Source organism: Schistocerca americana, chromosome 1 (assembly GCF_021461395.2).
Source record: "Schistocerca americana isolate TAMUIC-IGC-003095 chromosome 1, iqSchAmer2.1, whole genome shotgun sequence".
Taxonomy (NCBI): Eukaryota; Metazoa; Arthropoda; class Insecta; order Orthoptera; family Acrididae; genus Schistocerca; species Schistocerca americana.
In genome coordinates, this window is record NC_060119.1 from 887,198,318 (window position 1) to 887,221,430 (window position 23,113).

The following is a 23,113-nucleotide window of genomic DNA, read 5'->3' on the forward strand; positions in this document are numbered from 1 at the left end:
TAGGCAGACATCTATCCAGACTATCACACAGGAATTCCAACCTGGATCAAGATCCACTGCAAGTGCTGTGACAGGTAGGTGGGAGGTGAGAAAACTTTGATTTCATGGTCGAACGGCTGCTCATAAGCACCCCCCCCCCCCCCCCCACACACACACACACACCAGTAAATGCCAAATGACACCTCGCTTGGTGTAAGGAGCATAAAAATTGGATGATTGAACAGTGAAAAATGTTGTGTGGAGTGACAAATCACTGTACACAATGTGGCGATCCAGTGGCAGGGTGTGGGTATGGCGAATGCCCGGTAAACATCATCTGCCAGTTGTGTAGTGCCAACAGTAAAATTCGGAGGTGGTGGTGTGGTCATGTTTTTCATGGAGGGGGCTTGCACTGCTTGGTGTTTTGTGTGGCACTATCACAACATGGGCCTTCATTGATGTTTTAAGCACCTCCTTGCTTCCCACTGTTTAAGAGTAATTTGGGGATGGCAACTGCATCTTTCAACAAGATCGAGCACTGGTTGATAATGCATGGCCTGTGGCAGAGTGGTTACACTACAACAACATCCCTGTAATGGACTGGACTGCACAGAGTCCTGACCTCAATCCAATAGAACACCTTTGGGATGTTTTGGAATGCCAACTTCATGCCAGGCCTCACTGGCCAACATCAATACCTCTCCTCAGTGCAGCACTCTGTGAAGAATGGGCTGCCATTCCCAAGAAACCTTTCAGCACCTGATTGAACATATGCCTGCAAGAGTGGAAGCTGTCATCAAGGCTAATGGTGGGCCAACACCATATTGAATTCCAGCATTACTGATGGAGTGCCACCACCTGGTACAACATTCGAAAGAAGTAACAACAGATTTGTGAACATAAGGCTCAGTTTCCCTAGTGCATATAACTCATATGAAACCTAAATAAATTGGTATAGACAGTCAATGAACAATTTTAGTTCCTATTATCCATAGTGTGGTGATTCTGCAGAAACACTATCAGTGACTGTGAAAAATGCAACTACTATATAAACTACAATTGCTGCACTAAATGAAGGCTAATAACGCCGTTAGGAGGCAATTATTTAGCAATAATTTCATGGCCAATAAATCATGTTTTTGTTCTTGTTGTTTTCAGTCCATCTACTCATTTGACGCACCTCTCCAAGCAACTTGATCCTCTGCAAGCCCCTTCATCTCTAAACAGCAAAAATCCTTTTTCTCTCACTACAATTTTTACCATCTCATTTCTTTCCATTACTAAAATGACAATTCTGTGGTATCTCTCAATGTTTCCTATCAAGTGATACCTACTATCAGGCAACTGGGCACTAAATATATTTTATCTCATTAATAGCCCATATATAACTAATATTCAAGCATTGTTCTGTAGCACCACATTCCAAAACTTTCACTTCCAAACAAAGTTCCGCTTCAGACACACATCTTCAGGAAATGTTTTCTAACACCTACAGTTGATGTCTGAAGCTAGCAAATTTTTCTTATTCCAGAATACTTTTCTGTTGATCCGTCTGCATTTTGTATCCTCTCTGCTTGAGCTTTCATCAGTTATTTTGCAGCCTAAATAGCAAAATTCATCAACTACTATTAGTGTCTCATTAATTAATCTTATCCCCTCAACATTACCTTATTTAATTCTTCTGTGTTCCAGTATCCCTGTGTTACTTCTGTTGATATTCGTAGCATAATCTCTTTTCAATACTCAATCTGCTCTACTGAACTGATTTTTTGTGCTATCTCCAAAATAATTATAATTGTCATCAGGTAAGCTTCAGAATTTTTTTTCTTATCTGTCAACTTAAATTCCCTTTTGAAATTTATCCTTGGTATCCTTCACAGCTTGCACAACATACAAATGAATAACATCAGGGGTAGGCTACAGCCCAGTCTCACTCCTTTGTTAAGTAATGCCACTGTTTCATGGCATTTGACTCTTTTAACTTCATTCTGGTTTCTGTTCAAGCGTAAATGTGTGTAAGTATATAAATAGACTGTCAAACTTTGCTGACCTACAAAATTCATTTTATATACGTAGCATACCCCGATGTTACGGGGGAAAAAGGGAAGACAGGCATTAAGGAAGACAGGCATTAAGGAAGACAGGCATTAAGGAAGACAGGCATTAAGGAAGACAGGCATTAAGGAAGACAGGCATTAAGGAAGACAGGCATTAAGGAAGACAGGCATTAAGGAAGACAGGCATTAAGGAAGACAGGCATTAAGGAAGACAGGCATTAAGGAAGACAGGCATTAAGGAAGACAGGCATTAAGGAAGACAGGCATTAAGGAAGACAGGCATTAAGGAAGACAGGCATTAAGGAAGACAGGCATTAAGGAAGACAGGCATTAAGGAAGACAGGCATTAAGGAAGACAAGAAATAGGGATGAAGACAGTGGCAGTGGTACAGATAAAGAGGATAAAGTGTCAATGGGGGAAAAAAGAGGCAATGGGGGAGATACACGTATAGAAAGTGATGGTGAGGAGGAAAGGGACATTCTGAGCATCAAGCCTTCACTACGAAGAGAGACTGAGTAAAAGATTTAAAATGTTCTGTGTTAAAACAATGCAAATTTGTTTACAGGCAGAAATTTTTGATGAGGAAGGTGAAATGAAGATTGAGGCAGCTGGTTCCTCACATGCCTTTAAATGGGTGCATATTTGCCTTTTTCGTGCTTTGACAGGAGTAATTTTTATCTGGTTTGATTAGATTACACTCTGTGCAAACTTTACCAAATGGCTTCTCCTTTCATTCCATTTCTTACCCGATGTTATCCTACTGTTTTCCCTGCTCTTCCTTTACCCACTGTTGAATTCCAGTCCCCCACAACAATTGAATTTCAGTCTCCCTTAATGATATGAATAATTTCTTTCAGTGCGATATAAACTTTTCCTACTGTGATGGCAGTTGGTTTAATCTCTATCTTAGCTACAATAATACATTCGTTTTGCTGTTCGTAATAGCTCATCTACATTCTTCTTCCCTCAATACACCATTAGACCAAATAAATCATTATAGGTGTTACAAAACAACTTTTTTTCTGAAACTTCCACAATATATGTACACAGGTGTTTGGGAAGACCTTTTATTCCATGAGAACCACTTCCAGCACACAGACAACATCCACTTGGGTTCCTTGAAATATCAGTTAATGTCATATTTTACTCTAGGTACAGAAAGTAAGCAGATGGGGATGTGGCCTTACCACAAATGTAAAGGCACATCATTACCTACCATGTTAATGGATTAACACTGAATGAGCCCCAAAGCCCTCTGCATATACAAGCACTGCTCATGTGGTGCAGTAGTGTGCAATTTCTTCTCTGGAACTTCAACAAGTATGGGTTTTCACCCTTCTACTTCCAGCAAAATTGGTGGCCGGAGAACACAAATTACCAATAACATTATAACAACAAGAGTTTGGCAAGAATGAGGTGGGTGGTAGGGGTGAAACGGTCAGTGGTATTACATCATATGAACAATAAGAGAGGAGTGTGTGTGCAAATGTACAATATTGCAGTCACTAAAAAAGTGTTTACTATGATTTGGAACTAGTAAAGTGCAGGTGGTATCAATTTTGTGGTCATTCCTGTTCTATATCCACACTGATTCTCTGCAAACCATTGGAAGTACATGGCAGAGGATACTTTTCAATGTACCACATGTTAGAATTTTGTACCCATTCTACTCATGTATGGAGTGTAGGAAAAGTAACAGCTTAAATGCCTCCCGTATGCATTAATTAGTTTAATCTTGTCTACACAGTCCCTATGGGAGCAATAAATATGGGGCTACAGTACATTTCTAAGATTTCTCACATAACAGTTCTCAGAACTTTGTAAGTTAGCTGTCATGTGATAGTGATGTGTATTTTCAAGTGTCTGCCAGTTCAAGTTTTTCAAGATTTCTGTGACACACTCCTGTGAGTCAAACAAATTTGTGATCATTTGTGCTGCCCTTATTTCTGTATGTTCAATACTTTCAGTTAGTTTGATTTGATATAGATCCCACACACTTGAGTAATATCTTAAGATGATGCCTATGAGGGTTCTGTAAGCACTCTCCTTTGTAAACTGTTTGCACTTTTCCAATATGCTACCAGTGAAAAAAAGTCTGTCACTGGGTTTACAATTTGAGAATCTTTGCACCACATCTAAACCTTATAAAGATTTGAATTTTTATCTGTACAGGTTTCTTCATACAAACTTCATAACTGCATCATCTGCAAGAAGTCTCAAGTTACTATCAGTATTTCTTGCCAGTTCAGTATTATACACCAGGAATAGCAAGAGCCCAACTGCATTATTTTTTCATTCTAGCTAACAAAGAGGTCCTCCTCACCAAGAAATCTTCATTCCAGTCACAAATTTTGTTTGATCATATAGTATCATACTTACAATAATAAACATTGGAGTGGTATTTATATAAATGCTTTACAGAAGTCAAGAAATACCGCATCCACTTCAGTGCCTTCTTCCATGGCTTTGAGGATGTTGTGCATGGAGGGGGGGAGTTACGTTTACATGACAAATGCTTTCAGAATCAATTCTGGGTGGCATGGAGGACATAATTCTTTATAAGATACAGCATGATGTTTGCTCTTCTAATATGTATGTATTGTAAAATTGTACAGCAGATGGACATCACTAAAATCTAACATTAATTTTCTGGATCACTTCTGTTAGTTTTTCTTACAAATACTAGGCACAGTTTCTTTTTTTTTCCATCGAAGAGATCTACTGCTTACTATAGTTAAAAATCTGGCTAGTTCAGCTCCAAATGCTGCACAGAATATGTCAGGGATACAGTAGGAGCCTCAAGCCTTGTTACATTTTCGTGTTTCCAGCTGTTTCTCAATGTTCCTGACACACATCTATATCATTAAACTTTGGGGTAATGCAAGAATTAAACACGGCCATACTCCTGGATTTTCAATGATAAAGATACATTTGAAAATGGCGTTTAGTATTTCTGATTTTCTTTTCTACTGTTAATTTTGATTTGTTGTTATTCATGAGTGTCTTGATAGTGACCTTTTACATAGTATCTGGATTTCTTTTGATTTTGTGAGAAATCTTTCAGTAAGATTAACTACGGTAGTCATTTAATGCCTTATGACACACTTCCCTTTTTGCAGCCAAATGTGTTTCATGCAACATTTCTCTAACTATATGCCTAGGCTTTATTTTACACTTAACGAGCAGTAGATACTGTTTCTTTAGAAATTTCTGTAATTGAAGCTGAATATCATTGACAGACTCCTCTTTGTGAACTGTTCTATTAGGTACATATGTACCCATATTGGACAAATATTCTTTCAAACATTTTTCTCATTTCTTTACATCCTCTTCCCCAGAGATAAATGTTTCAAAGTCCCCACTGAGACACGACACTGCTACCTCTTTGTTCAGTTTTCTGAACATATAAATATTCTTGTTTTAGATGCTCTTTTCATTCTGGTAATCATTGTTGCCATAACTGCCCACTTTCATTGCATACGCTCTCATATAGCTCAGGTATATTTGTTACCATTAAAGCTAATACATTTGCACCTGAAGTGGGCTTAAGTACCATGTTCTCTAAGTAGCGTTCAGGACAAGCAGTTAGTATTGTTTTGCAGATGTTTTTTCATGCCTACTCCTTACAGAATCATGGTTTAATTCCTTAGGTAAATAATATTGCATTGGAACTGTGAATTCAGATTGCAAATCTCACAGACATCACCCATATAAGGGAAAAGCAAGAATGAAAAAGTATAATTTAATATGTTATGTAAACAAATATTTCCTCGAGAATAATCTAGGCCTATTATGAATGCAGAGAACATATGCATTATACTGTTCCTTGTAAATAATTAGCTATTTTAACAAAAGTCTGGATCAAGCAAACACTTACATGTTCTCAGATGGTAGCATTGACAGGCATATGGCATGCAATATGTAAAATCTGTTTAGAATTAATTATAGGTAGTAATCTAAAGAGGAAAATGTACAGACCAGTAAATACAGATGCTTCAGCACTGACATTTTCTTATGAACCAGAGACAAATATTTTGAGAAAGAAAGTTCCTTGTTCATGTTGCATTTAGTTCCTGATCATTTTAAATTTTAGAGCTTTGACTTTTGCAAAATTAGCTGTTTGTGTTCTCTATTATGGCTTACTTGCATTACTATTTATATATGTTGTTTATCAATAAAAATAATCAGTTTTTGAAAATATAATGGAACTGGATAAAGAGGTAAGAGTTCAGAAAAACTGCCCAGAACCCCAGGTCAGGGCAGACTTATAGGACAGGGTGAGAAGGAAAGACTCTATCCCTTTTCTTAAACCTCACCAGTCATTTCCCTTCACCTGCCTTCCTTCCCCTTTTGCTAGAAGGAGCCACTGACTCCTAAACCTAGCATACTGTAATACCTTTTATATGTTGTTTCTCCTGCAGTCACTTGATGGATAAATTTTGTTATCTATCAAACTACGTGATTTATACATGTCTGAATATCTACGATCAATGTACAAACTTCAAATCTTCAAAGTAATTATTTGCCACTGTAATTACATTCAGAGTGGGGAACAAGAAATACTTACAAAACTGTCCTTTCATTATTAGAAATTTTTGTGCAATATGAAATAATGATACAATTATAGCTGTGCTATAAACATCAATTCAAACTTCACAGGTACAACCTGCTTTTAATGGGAACAGATAAGAGTAGGTCCTCAGAGTAACTTACCACTAACTCCATCCATATTGTCATCCATATTGGTGAGAAAGTCTTCTGGTGTGTGTGGCAATGAATAGCTTGTACCCATACCAAGTCCACTATCTGCAGATTCTTGTCGTGAGTGATCTGTCAGCCCTGACAGGAATGGATCCATCCCAGCTGATGTGGCCAAATCTGTTGTTGGTTGCCTCATCATGAGCTCTTGCTGAAACAGGACACAAGAAATTCAGTGTGAGTGAGTACAGTGGAACTTTGACTTTACACTCTCAGATTTTACATTTTTTGCAATTCTACACCATTAATTCATAACCCCTGTGAAAAACCCATAAGATAAATGCTAAAAACTCCCCAGTTTTACATTTATATTTCTTCCTAGTATGGCTTACTTTGATTCTCAGTCCTTACTCAACGTCTTGCTTGACTTTGTCTCGATTTCTTCCTATTGACATTTGATTTGACTGAATGAGTTATGAGTGGCATAAAGGACAGGTGGTTTGTGTCATGGGTGCTTTGTGGAGAGAGGAGATGTGAGAGATGAAACTCTGACGTAAAACCATGATTGGTTTTGCCAACACAACTTGTAATATTTAGCTTCACCTCACCATTATGATACAACTATGACACGATTCTGATACAATTATGATACAACTAGCTTACAGTCAATGATGTGCTCCAGACCGAGCCAATACATAACAAAGTGACCCAGCTACTAACTTATCTTGTGTCACTTGTAACTCAGTCTTCTTTTTTGGCATGTATTTCTGATATACTATATTAAGCAACAATATCAATCATCAACTTTTTAAATTCAAGCACTGTCTCTCGAAGAATATGCTCTGTCATAATCGATGAAATGTCACCCATTTCCAGGTAGTAAATTGTTATTGGCTGGCAACCTGTTAAGTCACCCAATAGCCAGTGCAGCTACCACACCACACTAACAGACATAAAATGAGCTTGCCTGCTGGATGTGTGGAGGAGGAGTGGCCCTTCAGTGATGGGAGTGCAGGTAGGGCTGTGAAGCACTTAAAATATACTTTTCATGCAAATGATGTGCTTCAACAGAGATGTCACATGGAAATAGAACAAGGGCTTTGTGATACATTTCACAAAGACTTTTATGTTCAAATTTGACATGATACAATTGCAACAACTACATACATTACTCATGTATATACTTTGCACTGCACACACCACACACTATAGATCATGAAGAATGGCAGCAGTGATAAGAGCGCAGCACCTGAGATTTGTTTCAAATTTACATTTTACACAGTGTACAGAAATTCACTGAGGAACCTTCTAATAAGGTTGTAACATCAAGTGGGGAAGTAAACTCATTTTTCCTGTCTCTGTTTCTCTCATCAAGCTTAAAATAACATTTTAATGGTGGTGAGTATATGAAGTGTAGCTCATAAGAAAAGCATTAAACAATAACACCTATGGTGACAAAGTGTGTCATTGAGCAGAAGTCCGCATTTATGCTTATGGTTTGGCCACTTAGCTGCTGCAATATTTTTGGTTTAATTTAACATGTTCATCAATTTCTGCTTTTTTCTGGGTGAGCACAAAGGATGACATCTCAAAAATGCGTGTTTTTAACATATAATTCGTGTTTGTAGCATGTCAAAAAACAGCCATCACACTGTACTCCGATAACAATTTCAATTTTTCAATGAGCCTTTATTTGCTGTTACACATCTGTGATTTTTCTTTTTATTAAGAACTGATGAAATTCATTACAACAAATTATTGTATAAACATTGTATTGCACACCTAATTTTCTTCACTCAGATTTTATACAAAGTATTGGAGAGGACAGTGAATTTTAATCATATGTGTTAATTACAAGTGTTTTTACTCATATTTTCCTCAATTCTGCATTTTCCTCAATTTTGTTTTTTTAAGTCTAGACCACATGAAAACTTAAAGCAGGGCTTTTTCACTGTATATGTATACCTTACCCTCCAATCAAAAAGGAACCGGCATAATCCGTATCTCTTCAGGCAAGGGATTACCTCCACAGTCTCTTATGTTATTGAATTTACCATATGTTAAAATTCAGGAGTAAGTGAGAAACACATTTTTTTGTTTTCTCCAAAACAATTTCTGCCCTGAGATACAGGCCTTCAAACATGACACTGCGAACACCTTCTGAAAATGCAAATTTTGGAAAAAATTTTAAAATGCTGTATCTCTGGAACAGTTCTAGATGTTTTGTTAGAGTTCTCTTTATTTGAAAGATAATTGCTTTATGATTACAATGGTATCCTCCATCATTTGGATTTGCAGCTCCTTGTGTTTACCATGTTTGCAGTTAAAATTTTAGGATGTGAAGTCCACCAGTTATGCAACACACCATTTTTCCAAGTACCCAAACATGTGTCATCACCACTGTGCCATCATTAGTGGGTTTCCATTTTATTTAATCTGCAATGTGAACATTTTTACTAAATGATACAAATTTATGTGGATATTTAGTTCAAACAATAGTTCGTTTCTCTTTATTAATACCCTTACACTTTGTGTGCATAATTTTTCAGGAACACTTGTGCATTATTTAATACAGGTAGCTTGTCATCTGTTTGGTTACAGATGACAAGCTACCTGTAATAAATAATATAAGAATACAGTAACACACTGTCAGGAATTTTTCACAAACATCAATTCAGCTGTTGAATATTGTGCATCCTACAGTGAAAAGGTGCAAGTTTTAACTATTATTCCAGAGACATTTCCAAAGAAAACAGTTTTGAACCATGTTCCATCAGTATCAAAGTACACGGTAGACATATCAAAAAATGTAAGATCTGTAAAAGGCGTCTTTGGAAGACCAGATCCCTATTATGGTCATCCTATAGAAGCAGCTCAAGTTCAAAGAGTGCAGTCATTTTATCTGGAAGATAAAAGGGACTGTTCTCACTGGAGTGCCAAAAAAAAAAAAAAAAAAAAGACCCTATAAGTGTAACAGTTGAAGGTCAGAAAGTTGTGAAAGTGAAGAGGTTCTTGACATGCAGAATTAAAGAAACTTTTGCACTTTATAAGAGCAACTAAACAACTTCACATACTGGAAGATCAAAATTTTATGCACTATGACCTAAGTGGGTAGTTCCAAACCCACCCAGAGATGTCTGTTTATGTGTGTACTGTGCGAAGTTTGAACTTGGTGTGGTAATTTTGAAGAACTTACTGAGCATGTGACATATGACACCTTGGTTGGGCGTGTGAAGTCATTAGTGGTCTGTGACGTAAAGTGAGAGACTTGTTTATTTCAAGAAAATGGTGACTGCACTGGAAAGGGAGGAATGTCTTTACAGATGCTTGGCCTGGAAGACAAAGCAGATAACTCTGCAGAAATTACATATGCGACATGGGAGGAAAATAAACTAACTAAGAAAACCATCGCCTTTGACAGTTTCATTGATTACCTTGGTAAATGGTCAGTGAAAGTGGTAACACACTAGTATCTGAAGAAATTGCAACAACAACACATTGCAGAAGTGAAAGGGTGTGCACAGACTGAATAACTATATTTAGTGTTTCACTGTGATTTTACTGAGAACTGGTCCATAATTCTCCCACAAGTAGTACAAGGGTATCATTCACTGGAGTAATGACCAGGTTCCAATTTTAACAGGAGTGACTTATTTTCAAAACAAGACCACAAGTGTTGCAGCTATAAGTGATAGCACAGGACATAACAGCACATGCTTTGCTAGCAATGCACAAAATTCTTCGACTGCAAACAGAGGCAGAGAAGATGATTGTTATTTCTGATAGTGCTCCTAGTTATTTTAAAAATCTTTACCAGCTGTTTGAATTGAGTAAGTCACTTGTGCCAGCTGACAAGGTATACAGTGCTACAGGTCATGGGAAGGGGCCTTGTGATGGTGTAGGAGGCCTGCTGAAACACCATGCTACAAAACATAATCTTTCCAGACCAAATACAGCTGCGATTCACAATGCTGAGGATTTTACAAGAGTCATGAAATCTTACACATCCACAGCCCTAATTCTTTTGTCCAAAGAGGAAATCGAAGTATTCCGGGAGCAGAAAAAAGAAGAATGGTCCAAGCAAACTACTCCTGTGAAAGGAAGTCACAAGACACATTCTTGGGCTCAAAAGTGATGGGCGAACTCATATTGCACACACTTTAAGGAGCAAGAAAGATGAAATTACATTTGTTTGGTCAACACCTCAGAAGCAGCAAGACAATATTCAGATTCACAACCTGAGTGTGTGTATGGCTGTGACTCATGGATTGCAGAAATTATAGACACCAGTTATGAGTTAAATGAAACTTTAGTGAACTTTATGCTACCACATGGACCAGCTATTGGATACTGGTTTCCAGCTGAAGAACAGCAACAATGCCATCAGTGCTCACTTCCTGTTCACTATGTTTTGAAGATTGTAAGTGCTCCAGTTCTCATTGGTTCAACAGGAAGACATCACTCTATATCAAAGGAAGGTACTGAAGCAGTAGAACACATTTTCTGTTCACTGACTGGTTAATTTCAGTACAAAACAGAGTGTACAAAAGTTGTATAAATTGAAAACTTTAGGTCTTTCAACCTTTCACATACATTTTGGAACCATTTAAAATGCTTGAAAAATTATTCAATTACTCACCTTCAAAACTAAAATTAGGTTAAATAAGGTTAGGTTTTGATTTTTATGAGCCTTTTGTGTGTTAATGTTGTAATAAAACAGCTTTTATGTATGCCAAAAATTTCAATTGTTTATAAAACCTGTTCAACCCAAAAGTGGCAGCTCTCCTTTTCATGGACTGTAGAACTATATGGTACTAATCAACAGTAAAAAAAAAAAAAAAAAAAAAAAAAAAAAAAAAAAAAAAAAAAAAAAAAAATCAAAATTTTATGGACTGGCATTTTTGAAAAAAAGTTTTTCTCCATAATTATAAAAAAGTTCAGAACACTATAGAAAAAGAACTTTGACAGATAAGTCCAAATGGAGGATTTCTTTGTAATCATAAAGCAATTATCTTTCAAATAAAAGAAACCCCAAAAAAATATTTAGAACTGTTCCAGAGATCGAGCATTTTAAAAAATGTTCCAAAATTCAAATCTTCAAAATGGCATGCGCAGTGTCATCTTTGGAGGGCTGTATCTTGGAGCAGAAATTTTTTTTGGAGAATATAAAAATATACGTGTTCCTTACTTAGTCTTTCATTTTAACACATACTAAATTCAATAACATCTGAGACTATGAAGGTAAGATTTTTTCCTAGCCAGCCTGAATTGATATGGACTATGCCAACCACTCATTAATGAATTGCACCCTGTGGAATTATTTATTTAGTGAGATAGTTCTGATTACCTAAATTAATAATTATTTTAGATTAACCTTATCATTAATATTCAGAATTACCACATCTGTTTGAAAATAAGGCAAATTGTTATTGTTTTCAGTGAATTATCATGCATACAGCCTAAATAAATAAATGTGTGTCATCACTAAACGTGCAACATATAATAAAACTTGTCACTAAATGTTATTTGAATACATATGACTTTGAACTTTATTCGGACATTTTGAATATCAGATATTTGGCTTCTTGATGAAGGATATAAGTCTGGTTCAGGTCATAGTCACTAGCTCTAAGCAAGCAAGCTTGAACTGAAAGGCATACCTGGGAAGCATAAAGTACAAAGATTTATTTCTAGCAAAGCAAATGCAGGTTACTTATCTATTTTTGAGTTAACAAGAAATCTAGTGAACATAAGGGCAGTACATTTGATTCTGTCTTGATATATCTGATAGGTATTATATGCTTGTTAATATAATAGGCATAAAGCATAAAAACATTGACTATGCTGATACTGCCCATCCACTTCAGTCCATGACATCATCAAAATAGCATACCCCAACCACTCATCGAAATCCAAAATGTATGAAGTACATGTCTCACCAATGCACAATCTTTTCTTTAAACCTAATGCAGACCTGGTGTAAGGCTACAGATTAATGTGTTATCACAACTTACATTCCAAAAAATAACATAGAAGTAAAATGAAATATTGTCAGTGTTATGTTATATCTTCACTTACATATAGATGATATCACATGCTACAACAACTTTACATCACAAGTCAGAGCCAATATTTGATATCTGTTGGCTCAACCCACCTTAAATCATAAAAGTACAGAACAAGGAAGTAAGAATATCTGGAAATTGTCAAATGACCATTGAAATCTGTGAGAAATGAGGAAATATGGAGCAAGGACATGTAAATAATTCATCATTGAAGTCTGTGGGTTACTTCTTAGCCCACGTGAGTATTCATGGAAGTTGAATTTCTGACTGCACAAGTTGTGAAACTGAGATAAATATGATACCATTACTGTAATAAACACCAGAAATGCATTGCACATTTTATAGTATTGTTGTGAGTACACATTTTTGCAGTTTGAGCCATTTCTTATTCTTTATATTGTATTTTTAGATGGTGAGTTATAAAAATAAGATGTATGGACAGATTCAGACTGGAAGATGATGAGGAGCGTGACATTTTGAGTGAAAGTGAGGAGGAAAAAGGGCTTGCGGGACAAAATTTTCCACCTGTGTCTCCTCTCTAGTCTAATACACAACAGGAAGGTGAGGAAGACTATGCTGATGAAGATATGCCTCTATTGGCTTTGTCTACCTTTCAGTCGTGTGATGGCATGAAATGGAGCATGTTCCCACCACCCACTTCTAGAACAGATCTCACATTTTGACTCATCCACCATGCCCAATAGGTTTGGCATAAAGATGCTACAACAACTCTTGTACAATTTCTGCTATTTTTCGATGGTGATGTATGGAACACTCTCATTTATTCGACAAACATTTACATTGACACCATAAACAGCAACTATCAAAGAGACACAGATGCATCTCATACTGACCTGACAGAAATCAAAGGTACTTACAGGAATTTATTCATAATTTGAACTTCCTCTGAATGGCGAAGAAATCTAAAGGACTTTTGGGATAATTCGAAAGGTACTGGCACTGAATTAGTATATACAACTATGTCAGAGAGTAGATTCCAAGTCCTACTGCAAGCTCTCCATTTTCATTATTTAAGAGACAGGCAGGCTCATCAAGCAAACAACCAACTGGCTGTAATATGCCAAATTACAAACAGAAATATTGCACTCCAAGTGAAAATCTTACGACTGATGAGCAGTTAGGCCCTTTCAAGGAATGCTGTGGTTGCATGATGTACGTGCCAAACAAACCGGCAATGTCCTGTATAAAGATTATGGTGGTGGACACCAATTATCCATATGCCTATAATTTTGAGATTTACAAAGGCATGCCACCAGAAGGACCATTTAGAGAATCAAATGAAGTGCCTTATACCACCCATCATATTCTGAGTGCATTATACGGCCTGGGATGCAATATATCTGGTTCACTAGTGTCCTACATGCAAAGAACTGTTGATTCAAAAGATTGTGATTGTAGGAGCACTAAGAAAGAATAAACCAGATACCTGAATTGTTCGAAATAACATAAAACCGAGAAATCAACTAATCCATTTTCAGGTTTCAACCTGATTGCACACTAGTCAGTGATGTGCAAAGGCAAGATTTGCTGTTTTCTACATTTCACAATGATGACAACGCCAATGGGGCTAGTAGTAATGCTAGAAAACCAGAAATCATCACATTTTATAACCAAACAGTGTGTGGTGTCGATATTTTTGTCAAAATGTGTAGACAATACGAGGTTGCTTGAAACAGCCATCAATGGTTTCTCACACTGTTTTACAATTTTGTCAATATGGTAGGCATAAATGGTCTTGTGACATATAAGATGAGCAACTCTGAAACGAAAGTCATCTGCCGTCACTGCCTACAAGAAGTAGGATTCGAGCTTGCAAGACCTTCTATTGTGTGTTGAGTATCGCAGCAAAACATACTCAGAGCTATCAAACTGAAATGCAGACTACTTCTTGGACTTCCAGAACAATCAATGTACACTGTTACACTTACTCACAGAGGAGTTGTCTGTTGTTTTCTTTGTAGTTGAGCTCGTAATCACAGCAGATGTACGAGACGCATTTGTAGCGATCATCAGGCTGTCTTGTGACCTGAATGTACGCCAATTGAATATAGATGATTGTGAAAAAAATCAGAAATCGGGACACTAATAAGTATTCTCTTTAAAGTTAAAATTATGTGAACATCATCAAAACCGGTGCTTGAACATTGATTTTTGAAGAGTTTGTTACTTCTTTGTTTACAATAGTTAAAAAGTTAAATTTCAGTAATTGTATGTGTAAAGGTGATAAAATAAAGATATTTCATATTTATACAAGGTATTCTCTTTAAATTATGTCCTAATCTGTAAATAACATAATTTCTCGTTGAGCTACTTATGTAGCCTGCACTTGCGCTCAAGTAGTGTTAATGGGCACATGCTGTCTAGTGTTAAAATTGTGAAATATGACATGATAATACCTGTCTGAAAATCTCCTGCTGCCTCAGTTTCAAACGTTCCCTTTCCATCTGCAGTGACTGTAATCTGAGCTTTTGCTGGCAAGCTTGCAGAGACTGAGAAGTGAGCGGCTGAATCCAACTGGCACCATGCTGTGGCAAAATACTCCCCACTGGTGACCTCTGGAGCTGCATAGCTGTGAAAATTATACAGATTCAGTCATTCACTCAAAGTGTTATCTGTAGATGCCATAGAATGAGATACAAAAAGAAAATATCCTCAAAATTTGAGATTTTCTAATATAATGCAAAACACTGTGTCTTTAGCAAAGAAAGAAGAGTGTTTGTTATTAAAAGTCAGCCTTTAATCATTTTTTTTTCAGTTTTCCTGAATGCCAACATTAGTACTCCAGCACTTCATCAATTAACATAATAGCCTTTGTTTTATCATTTTTACTATATAGCAAGCATGGACAGTCTGCTGCAAATGATGTAGGCAAAGTCTCATTACTACTTCATCAGCATTATAGCATACTAACAAAAGCAGTTTTAGATTTATCTATGTACTAGAACATATATGTGGTTATGCACTTTTCCTTCATCACAAATATTGTTCAATGTTCTGAGAAAGTGTACATATTTTACAACCAGATGTTAGCTAGGCCACATGGTAGGGACGTTTTTCCTTCTTTTTCACATTTGAGAAGTGATTATCAACTGACAAAATGAAAGCTTAGAATAAGTCGGATAATTTAATGATCAAAATCAAATAATTCTTGTTGCAATCTGAATACGTTATTAATTTATTTATCCTGGCAACATTATGACTGTATCATTTCATTTCAGCACATATAATTTAATTTAAAATTATAGCTACAGAAGAAAATTAGAATAGCAGAAATTAGAACAATGAATATCAGTTAGGCATGCACATTTAGACTGTGTTCCAAGCCAGCAACAAACATTAGAGAGGGAGAGAAAGTTGAATAAAGTACTACACAAGTAATGAAGAGATGGAAAAATGTGTGTCCGAGAAGTGAAAAGAGAAAGAAATGTATCCAGGAGAAGAACTGATATTATACTTCATTGTTTGACAGAGAAAAAAGGTCATACATGCTGATTTGTGAGGGAATAGTTATCAGGATACCAAAAAGAAGTCCTTAAGTTTTTTTCTTAACAGTAGCAGAACATTGTGTAGTTGAAGTGCTGGGCAGCATTTTCCACGGGAAGAGACAGCAGTGACTAAGGAGTTTTGAAATGTTTTTCTTTTTTGGAAGGCCACATCCAGGATATTAGGTAAGCTGCATTTTGTGTCATAAAAGTGATGAGATGAGAGGTACTTAATTTTTAATGCAAAGTACTGGGGTGCATACTCAGTCCAATTTTAAATTGCTAATAATAATAATAATAATAATAATAATAATAATAACCAACAATATCAGCTTTAAAGACACTTTAGTGCAGATGATCTCTTTTTATATTGTTCATATGAAACTAATTACTTCACAGATGGTAATACACTGATTGCTGATCCACAACTATTCCTCTCTCATGCCATTTCACTTTTAAAATTTTATCTGCAATAATTATTTACAATTACAAAACTAATAGAGAGAGGAGAAAAGCGCACAGCCGTAAAAAAAAACCACGGTTTTTCCTAATTCAAAAAGAAAAACAAATGCTTTCTTCAGTTATTGTCTCTGGGGTTAATGAGAACTACTCATTGTTGCTTGACAATGAACTAAAGTGAGATTGGGTGTTATTGCTGGTATGAAAAAACCACCGACTCTTTTGTTAGATTGTAGAAATAGAGTGAAAGTGGCAGTAGATAGAACATTAGATACACAACACGACACAAAAGAGTACGCAACCAAACCCCAACTGTAGCCTATAGCTTTAGCAGGCTTCCTGCTCAATTTTCATTCAAGTGAAAACCAAAAGGTGAAGGCAGAGAGAACAGAGAAAGGTTCTACTCAAATTTAAGTAGCTATATTAGGACTAGAGTCACAGAGAGTATAATAAGAGTACAGAACTGAATAAAAAATGTAACAGTTAACTTTTATTATACACCAACCACCAACAGCTGTTTAAGTATCAGCTGTGAATGTAATAGCACACAATTATTACTGGCACTACTAATTTGTTTATGGCACTAAAGCATCATAGGCAGATAATTACAACATTTCTTGAGTGTGTGAATTCTATTCGCATTGAAAGGTGAGAGCACCAGATAACACCAGCCCCACACACAAAAACGTTTATTATTTCCCTAGCAATGAGATCTTTTTGCACAGTTTTGTGCTGTAACCATCATTTCACATGTTGAATGGAGGCATCTTGTTGAGTGGAGGCATAGAAATATTGTTGCAAAGATCAGCTGTTTGTTGTGAAACATAATACCTGTCTCAATTTCATCATAACTGCTTTCAGGCAGGGCCAGTTCTAAGACATTTTTCCACATAAGCCACTTACCATTTGGCACCTCCTACCCCTCCCCCCATTCTCCCCCCCCCCCCCCCCCACACACACACACACTTTGACACATCGGTTTCTATTACTAATTTTTATATGCACCATATGCAGATATTATACTTTGGTGCCCTTCTAGCTTGGCAGTCCAAGTAACCAGTACCAATAGTGATACGTCCTGTATGGAAATCTCTCAGCTTGGCACCCCAAGCAGCAGCTTATATCATTTGGGCCTTGAACTGGCTCTGCTTCCAGGTTTACAATGTGAAAGCTAACTTTCATAGTCTAGCACTCAGAGTCAATAAATGTAAAAACTAAAATAAAATATAGAAGTCTATCGAAGCACTGAAGTCAACTCCTTTCTCCACATTTACAACTGTTATTGGAATAGTTGACTTGTTTTGAAAATTATTACTCAAGACAACTAGTAAGAATGTCCTGAACTGTGTGTGCCTACACCCAAAATCATGATTGGCCAAAAGAACAATGGAACTCCATACACCTCAAACCTTGCTGTGAGTGACATTTTCCTGTTTTATTGTGTGAAATCGGGACCCACTTTTATTTTCAATGCTGGGTGAATCAGCCTGATTTTTAGAGGAATGAAAATGTAAGTCAGAAACAGAAACATATTTCAGTTGTACTACTTTATTTCTGTTTAATCATCATCGTGTATAGAGCCATCATGTTCTCAAAGCTGAAAGTGATGGACATAATGTGACAGCAACAATTTACAGTATTTTAGTACCTACCTTCAGGGGCACAACGCTTAAGACAGCTAACAGACACACATAAAAGTAAAAAGTTATGACACTAACACAGCTTTTGGAACTATTGCTTCCTTTCTCGAAGAGGAGGGAGACATAGGTTGGTAAAAGTTGTCAAAGAAGAGTGGGTCACATGGACTCCAGGGTAAGAGTGACCCAAATTCCCACTACAGGTGACTTCCTATCATTCTGCATTCTGAGTGACCTACCATTCCTTTTCAACCTTCCTCTCTCCTCCCCATGGGAGGGACTAATAGATCCATAAGCAAGGATAGTTTATCACTTTTACACCTGCAATTCTGTCTCATAACTTGTTTTCTCAACAGATTTTTCCTTTGATACATTTAAAACACTTTCCATATTATAAACCTCATTCCTAATTTTGTCCTCAAAACTATATGGTCTCTAGGGAAGTACGACAGTGACATTTTCTTTAAGTTAACAGGATTGGTATTTGTTTCAAGTGCTGCATTTCTTCCATAATTAATATTTTTCTATCACTGACAAGAGATTCTTTCCAATCAGACTCTCTTCCTTTCCATATGGCAGCAGTTTCCAGACACTGAGATGAAAAGGTAAATTGTAACACCTTTACTTGCTAAAAGACATTTACACATCAACATATCATTTACTCGTAGATTACTAAAGCAGATGAAAAGTATTAAGTAAATATAAGCTTTGGAACAGTTAACTAGTTGCTTATGCAGCTGATACAATCAACCAAATATATTTCCAAATTTATTTAAATGTGTAAAACTTTTCATAACAATGTTTTTCAATAAAACTCAATAAAAAGGCAAAAAATCCACTATAAAAATATAACATCTGGAAATACAAGAAAATGCTTTAGAAACTTTATTACAAAAAAGTGGAAGAAACAAAGATGCAGATATAAGCTATCAAAAGAGGACCACAAATTTTTAAATGTTACCTTATTGGAAAAATGTGTGTTTAGCAAAGTAAATACACCACCTTTACTGACAAAACAGTTCACTGACACAGTTTCAGTACATTTCATGATGACAACAAAAAACATTCAATTTTGTTGAGATGAAAAGAGCAGTCCAACTATTCCCATAGATAGTGTACAATTAGTTTTCATCATGATGACAATTGCTAATGACAGGGAACAAGAGGGTGGTCAGTATTTTCTAATTCATGGATCACACTTGCTTTGCTTCTTAGCTGATTTCCTGCTGAATTTTTGTTTTGTTTGTAATAATATAGGTAAGTAGCAACTATTCACTGTAGCTACAAAACTGTTGCCCTGCTTTCTTTTGTACAATATGGCTTTGCAGCAAATTTTATTACAATAAATTTAGTCTGTGTAAGCACAAATAAAGCATAGGAGCATTAACTCCTTCTTTTTGTTAATATACCTTAACACATTCCACATCCCTGAAAGTTCTCCTCCTGAGAAGAATCCAAGAAATATTTGTTATAAAGACTCTAGCATACGACCACTAACATTAGGACTATAGCCCCAGCAACACATTCCAGGAGTCAAGCTCCAAGCTCCCATAATCTGGCTGTCTAACTCATCTATGCAAAATCTTGGACATTTATTGTACTAACACCAATCTAAAAAATATCCAAAAAACCACTGAAGAAGGCTTAGTAATTTTCACCAGTTTGTATATTAAGAAATTCATATCAAATTTAAACCAGTGAATTCCTATTTCAAGTTTAAGCAGGTCAAGTTTCTTTCATTTCTTATCTACATATACCACCTGTAACTCCTATTCTGTACTTTCCATGGGATGACTAGTCTCATATATTCAGCTACCACTGGTCTGCTGAAGTGGCCCATTCTAAAACCATCTGCATGCTCCCTACATCTTGTCCAAAATTTCCAACATGATTGTCCTATATATTTTTCACTTCACATGATTCACATTGTATTTTGTAAACAACAACCTGTACAAATTTACTTCTCCTGTTGCCAACTTCATGCTCTGAACTATTTCTTATTAAGTATTTTGCTGTGAATGCCACCTGGACATTATATGGCTGAGAAATGTTTGAGCTCCTGTGAAATTTTTGCAAAATATGGTATAGTGGCGATCTTCTTTCCCTTGCTATTTCTGCTTCTTCTTGGTCCTATTGGTAAGATGTTTTACCATCTTCACATTGTACCCATTATTTATTGCTATCAGTCTAATAATATTTAGGTCATTTACCCTATCTGCTACACTCACTGGAACAGTACTGACTATTTGTTAAGCTTCTAAATGCTGCTTCTTTACAAATTTTTGGGTGATGGGACTGGTTGGGAAACATAAAAAACATAAAACCTGTTTCACTTCCTTCTTCAATGGTTTTTTGGATCTTTTTAAAGGTTGGCATCAGCGTGATAAATGTGAATGAATTTGGTAAGATGACACTCCACATGCTTTATAATATTTTTGGAATGTCATGGAATGGCTGATAGCTCACTACCACTTTTACTTTCATTGTGGTGACAAGCTCAAAACAGTTCAACATAAGCAATTTGGTGTTTTCAGCTATACTTCACATTAATCTTTATTTATACACAACAGAGGAAACCATTTTCATGAACCAAATCCTGAGTCCCTCAGATACTAAATCCCTCAGATGTTTCCACATTTTATTGCATTGTGCATTATGTGGAAGATTTTCTAAGTTTCATTGTTTCCTATTATGGATAAATGTTTCACTATAATCAATTCACTTATTTCTGAGCAATGGAGATATCTGCAAAAACCAATACACATGTTGCAAGATGCACTGTGGTAGGGGTATGTCTCAAATGTTGAGAACACAAGTCAGAGACATAAAGCAGATGAAGTATTGACAATAACAAAGAACATATAACATCCGATTCTTCAGTAGGGCCTATACTACATGTACTGCCTATTACTGAATCTTTGAGGTAAGTAGTGTTACTAATAACACAATCGTTGAGTTTGATGCACTGAATAAGACTGGTTTATGTGGTTTTATCTTTTTTATGATGAAAGGGCCAAGTCAAGACACACTAAGAACTGTGCACAATCAGTGAAACAGAGTATTTCAAATTATTCTGACCACATTAGCTGAGAGGATACTGACAAGTCTCTACAAGACACAAAAGAGTTCTCCTTTGTTAAAATACAGCACACCCAGCTGACACACCCACTACAACCATGTAAGGGGAATGATAAATCTGAATTATTATGGATATTTTTGTGTGTTACAGTTAACATGTATTTTTCCTCCCTATAAAGTGTATTTGTGGTGAATTTACTTTGAAGTTCCCCAGTAAAAAGCTCTTAAACAATTTTAAGCAGTTCTTCTGGAGATAATGAAGTTGTTCCAACATCCACTTATGTAAACTGTCTTTGATTACATATTAACTGACCAACCAATCACACTAGGCCTGTTTGTTCTCTTCTGTGCACATTTGGTATGAGTAAAATGCTTTGGGATAATATGGATTCTAATCACTTCACTAATAAATTTCGCATCTGCTTATACATCTACATGGCTACTCTGCAAATCACACTTAAGTCTCTGGCAGAGGGATCATAGAACCACCTTCACACTAATTCTCTATTATTACACTCTCCATCAGTGGGCTGAAAAACAAACACCTAAATCTTTCCATGTGAGCTCGGATTGCCCTTATTTTATTATGATGATCATTTCTCCCTATGTAGTTTGGAGTCAACAAAATAGTTTCATTCTGAGGAGAAAGTTGGTGATTGAAATTTTGTGAGAAGATCCTGCCACAACGGGGAAACTCCTTTATTTTAATGATGTACACCCAAAATCCTGTATCATGTCCATAACACACTCTCCCCTGTTTCCTGATAATACAAACTGTGCTGCCCTTCTCTGAACTTTTTTGGTATTCTCCATTAATCTTATCTGGTATGGATCCCACACTGTACAGCACTACGCCAAGCGAGGAATGACAAGCACAGTATAGGCAGTCTCTTCAGTAGAGCTGCCTATGTGTACTGCCAATAAAACACAGTCTTTGATTCGCCTTCCCAACAATTTGTATGTGTTATTTCGAACTTAAGTTGTTTGTAACCATCATTCCTAGGTATTTAGTTGAATTTACAGCCTTTAGGTTTGATTGATTTATTGTGTAACCAAAGTTTAATGGATTCCTTTTAGCACTCATGTGGATGACCTCACACTTTTCATTATTCAAGATCAAGTGTCAATTTTTGCACTATTCAAACTAAATCGTTTTGCAATTTGTTTTGATCTTCTAATGACTTTACTGCATGATAAACATCAGCATCATCTGCAAATAACCAGAAACAGCTGCTTAGTTTGTCTCCTAAATCTTTTATAAAGATAAGAAACAGTAGGCGATCCATAACACTACCCTGGGGGATGCCAGTAATCCCTTCTGTTTTCTCAATGACTTCCATCAAAAATTACAAATTGCGACCTCTCTGACAGGAAATCACAAATCCAGTCACATAACTGAGACAATATTCTATAAGAACACAATTTGATTACAAGTCATTTGTGAGGAATTGTGTCAAAAGCCTTCTGGAAATCTAGAAATACAGGGTCAATATGAAATCCCTTCTTGATAGCTTTAAGTCTAATGAGTGAACATTCATATTCAACTTAATAAATAATTTAATATGGTTATAGCAATTTAACCCACAACAGAAGTGGCAAAAAAAGTATAAAGCTCTACCTCTATTGAGAGCAAAGA

General features: G+C 36.2%; 1 protein-coding gene across 3 annotated transcripts in view; it reads right to left on the minus strand.

Moving 5' to 3' along the window:
• The window catches only part of LOC124614399 (transcriptional coactivator YAP1), a 353,914-nt gene that overhangs the window by 13,690 nt on the left and 317,111 nt on the right, over window positions 1-23,113 (minus strand). For all 3 annotated transcript variants that reach the window (XM_047142942.1, XM_047142940.1, XM_047142939.1), the window contains 2 exons: window positions 15,218-15,390; window positions 6,751-6,946 (listed from right to left, as the gene is read on the minus strand). In XM_047142942.1, coding sequence (XP_046998898.1) covers window positions 6,751-6,946; window positions 15,218-15,390 — 369 coding nt within the window. The remainder of the gene's footprint in view (window positions 1-6,750; window positions 6,947-15,217; window positions 15,391-23,113) is intronic.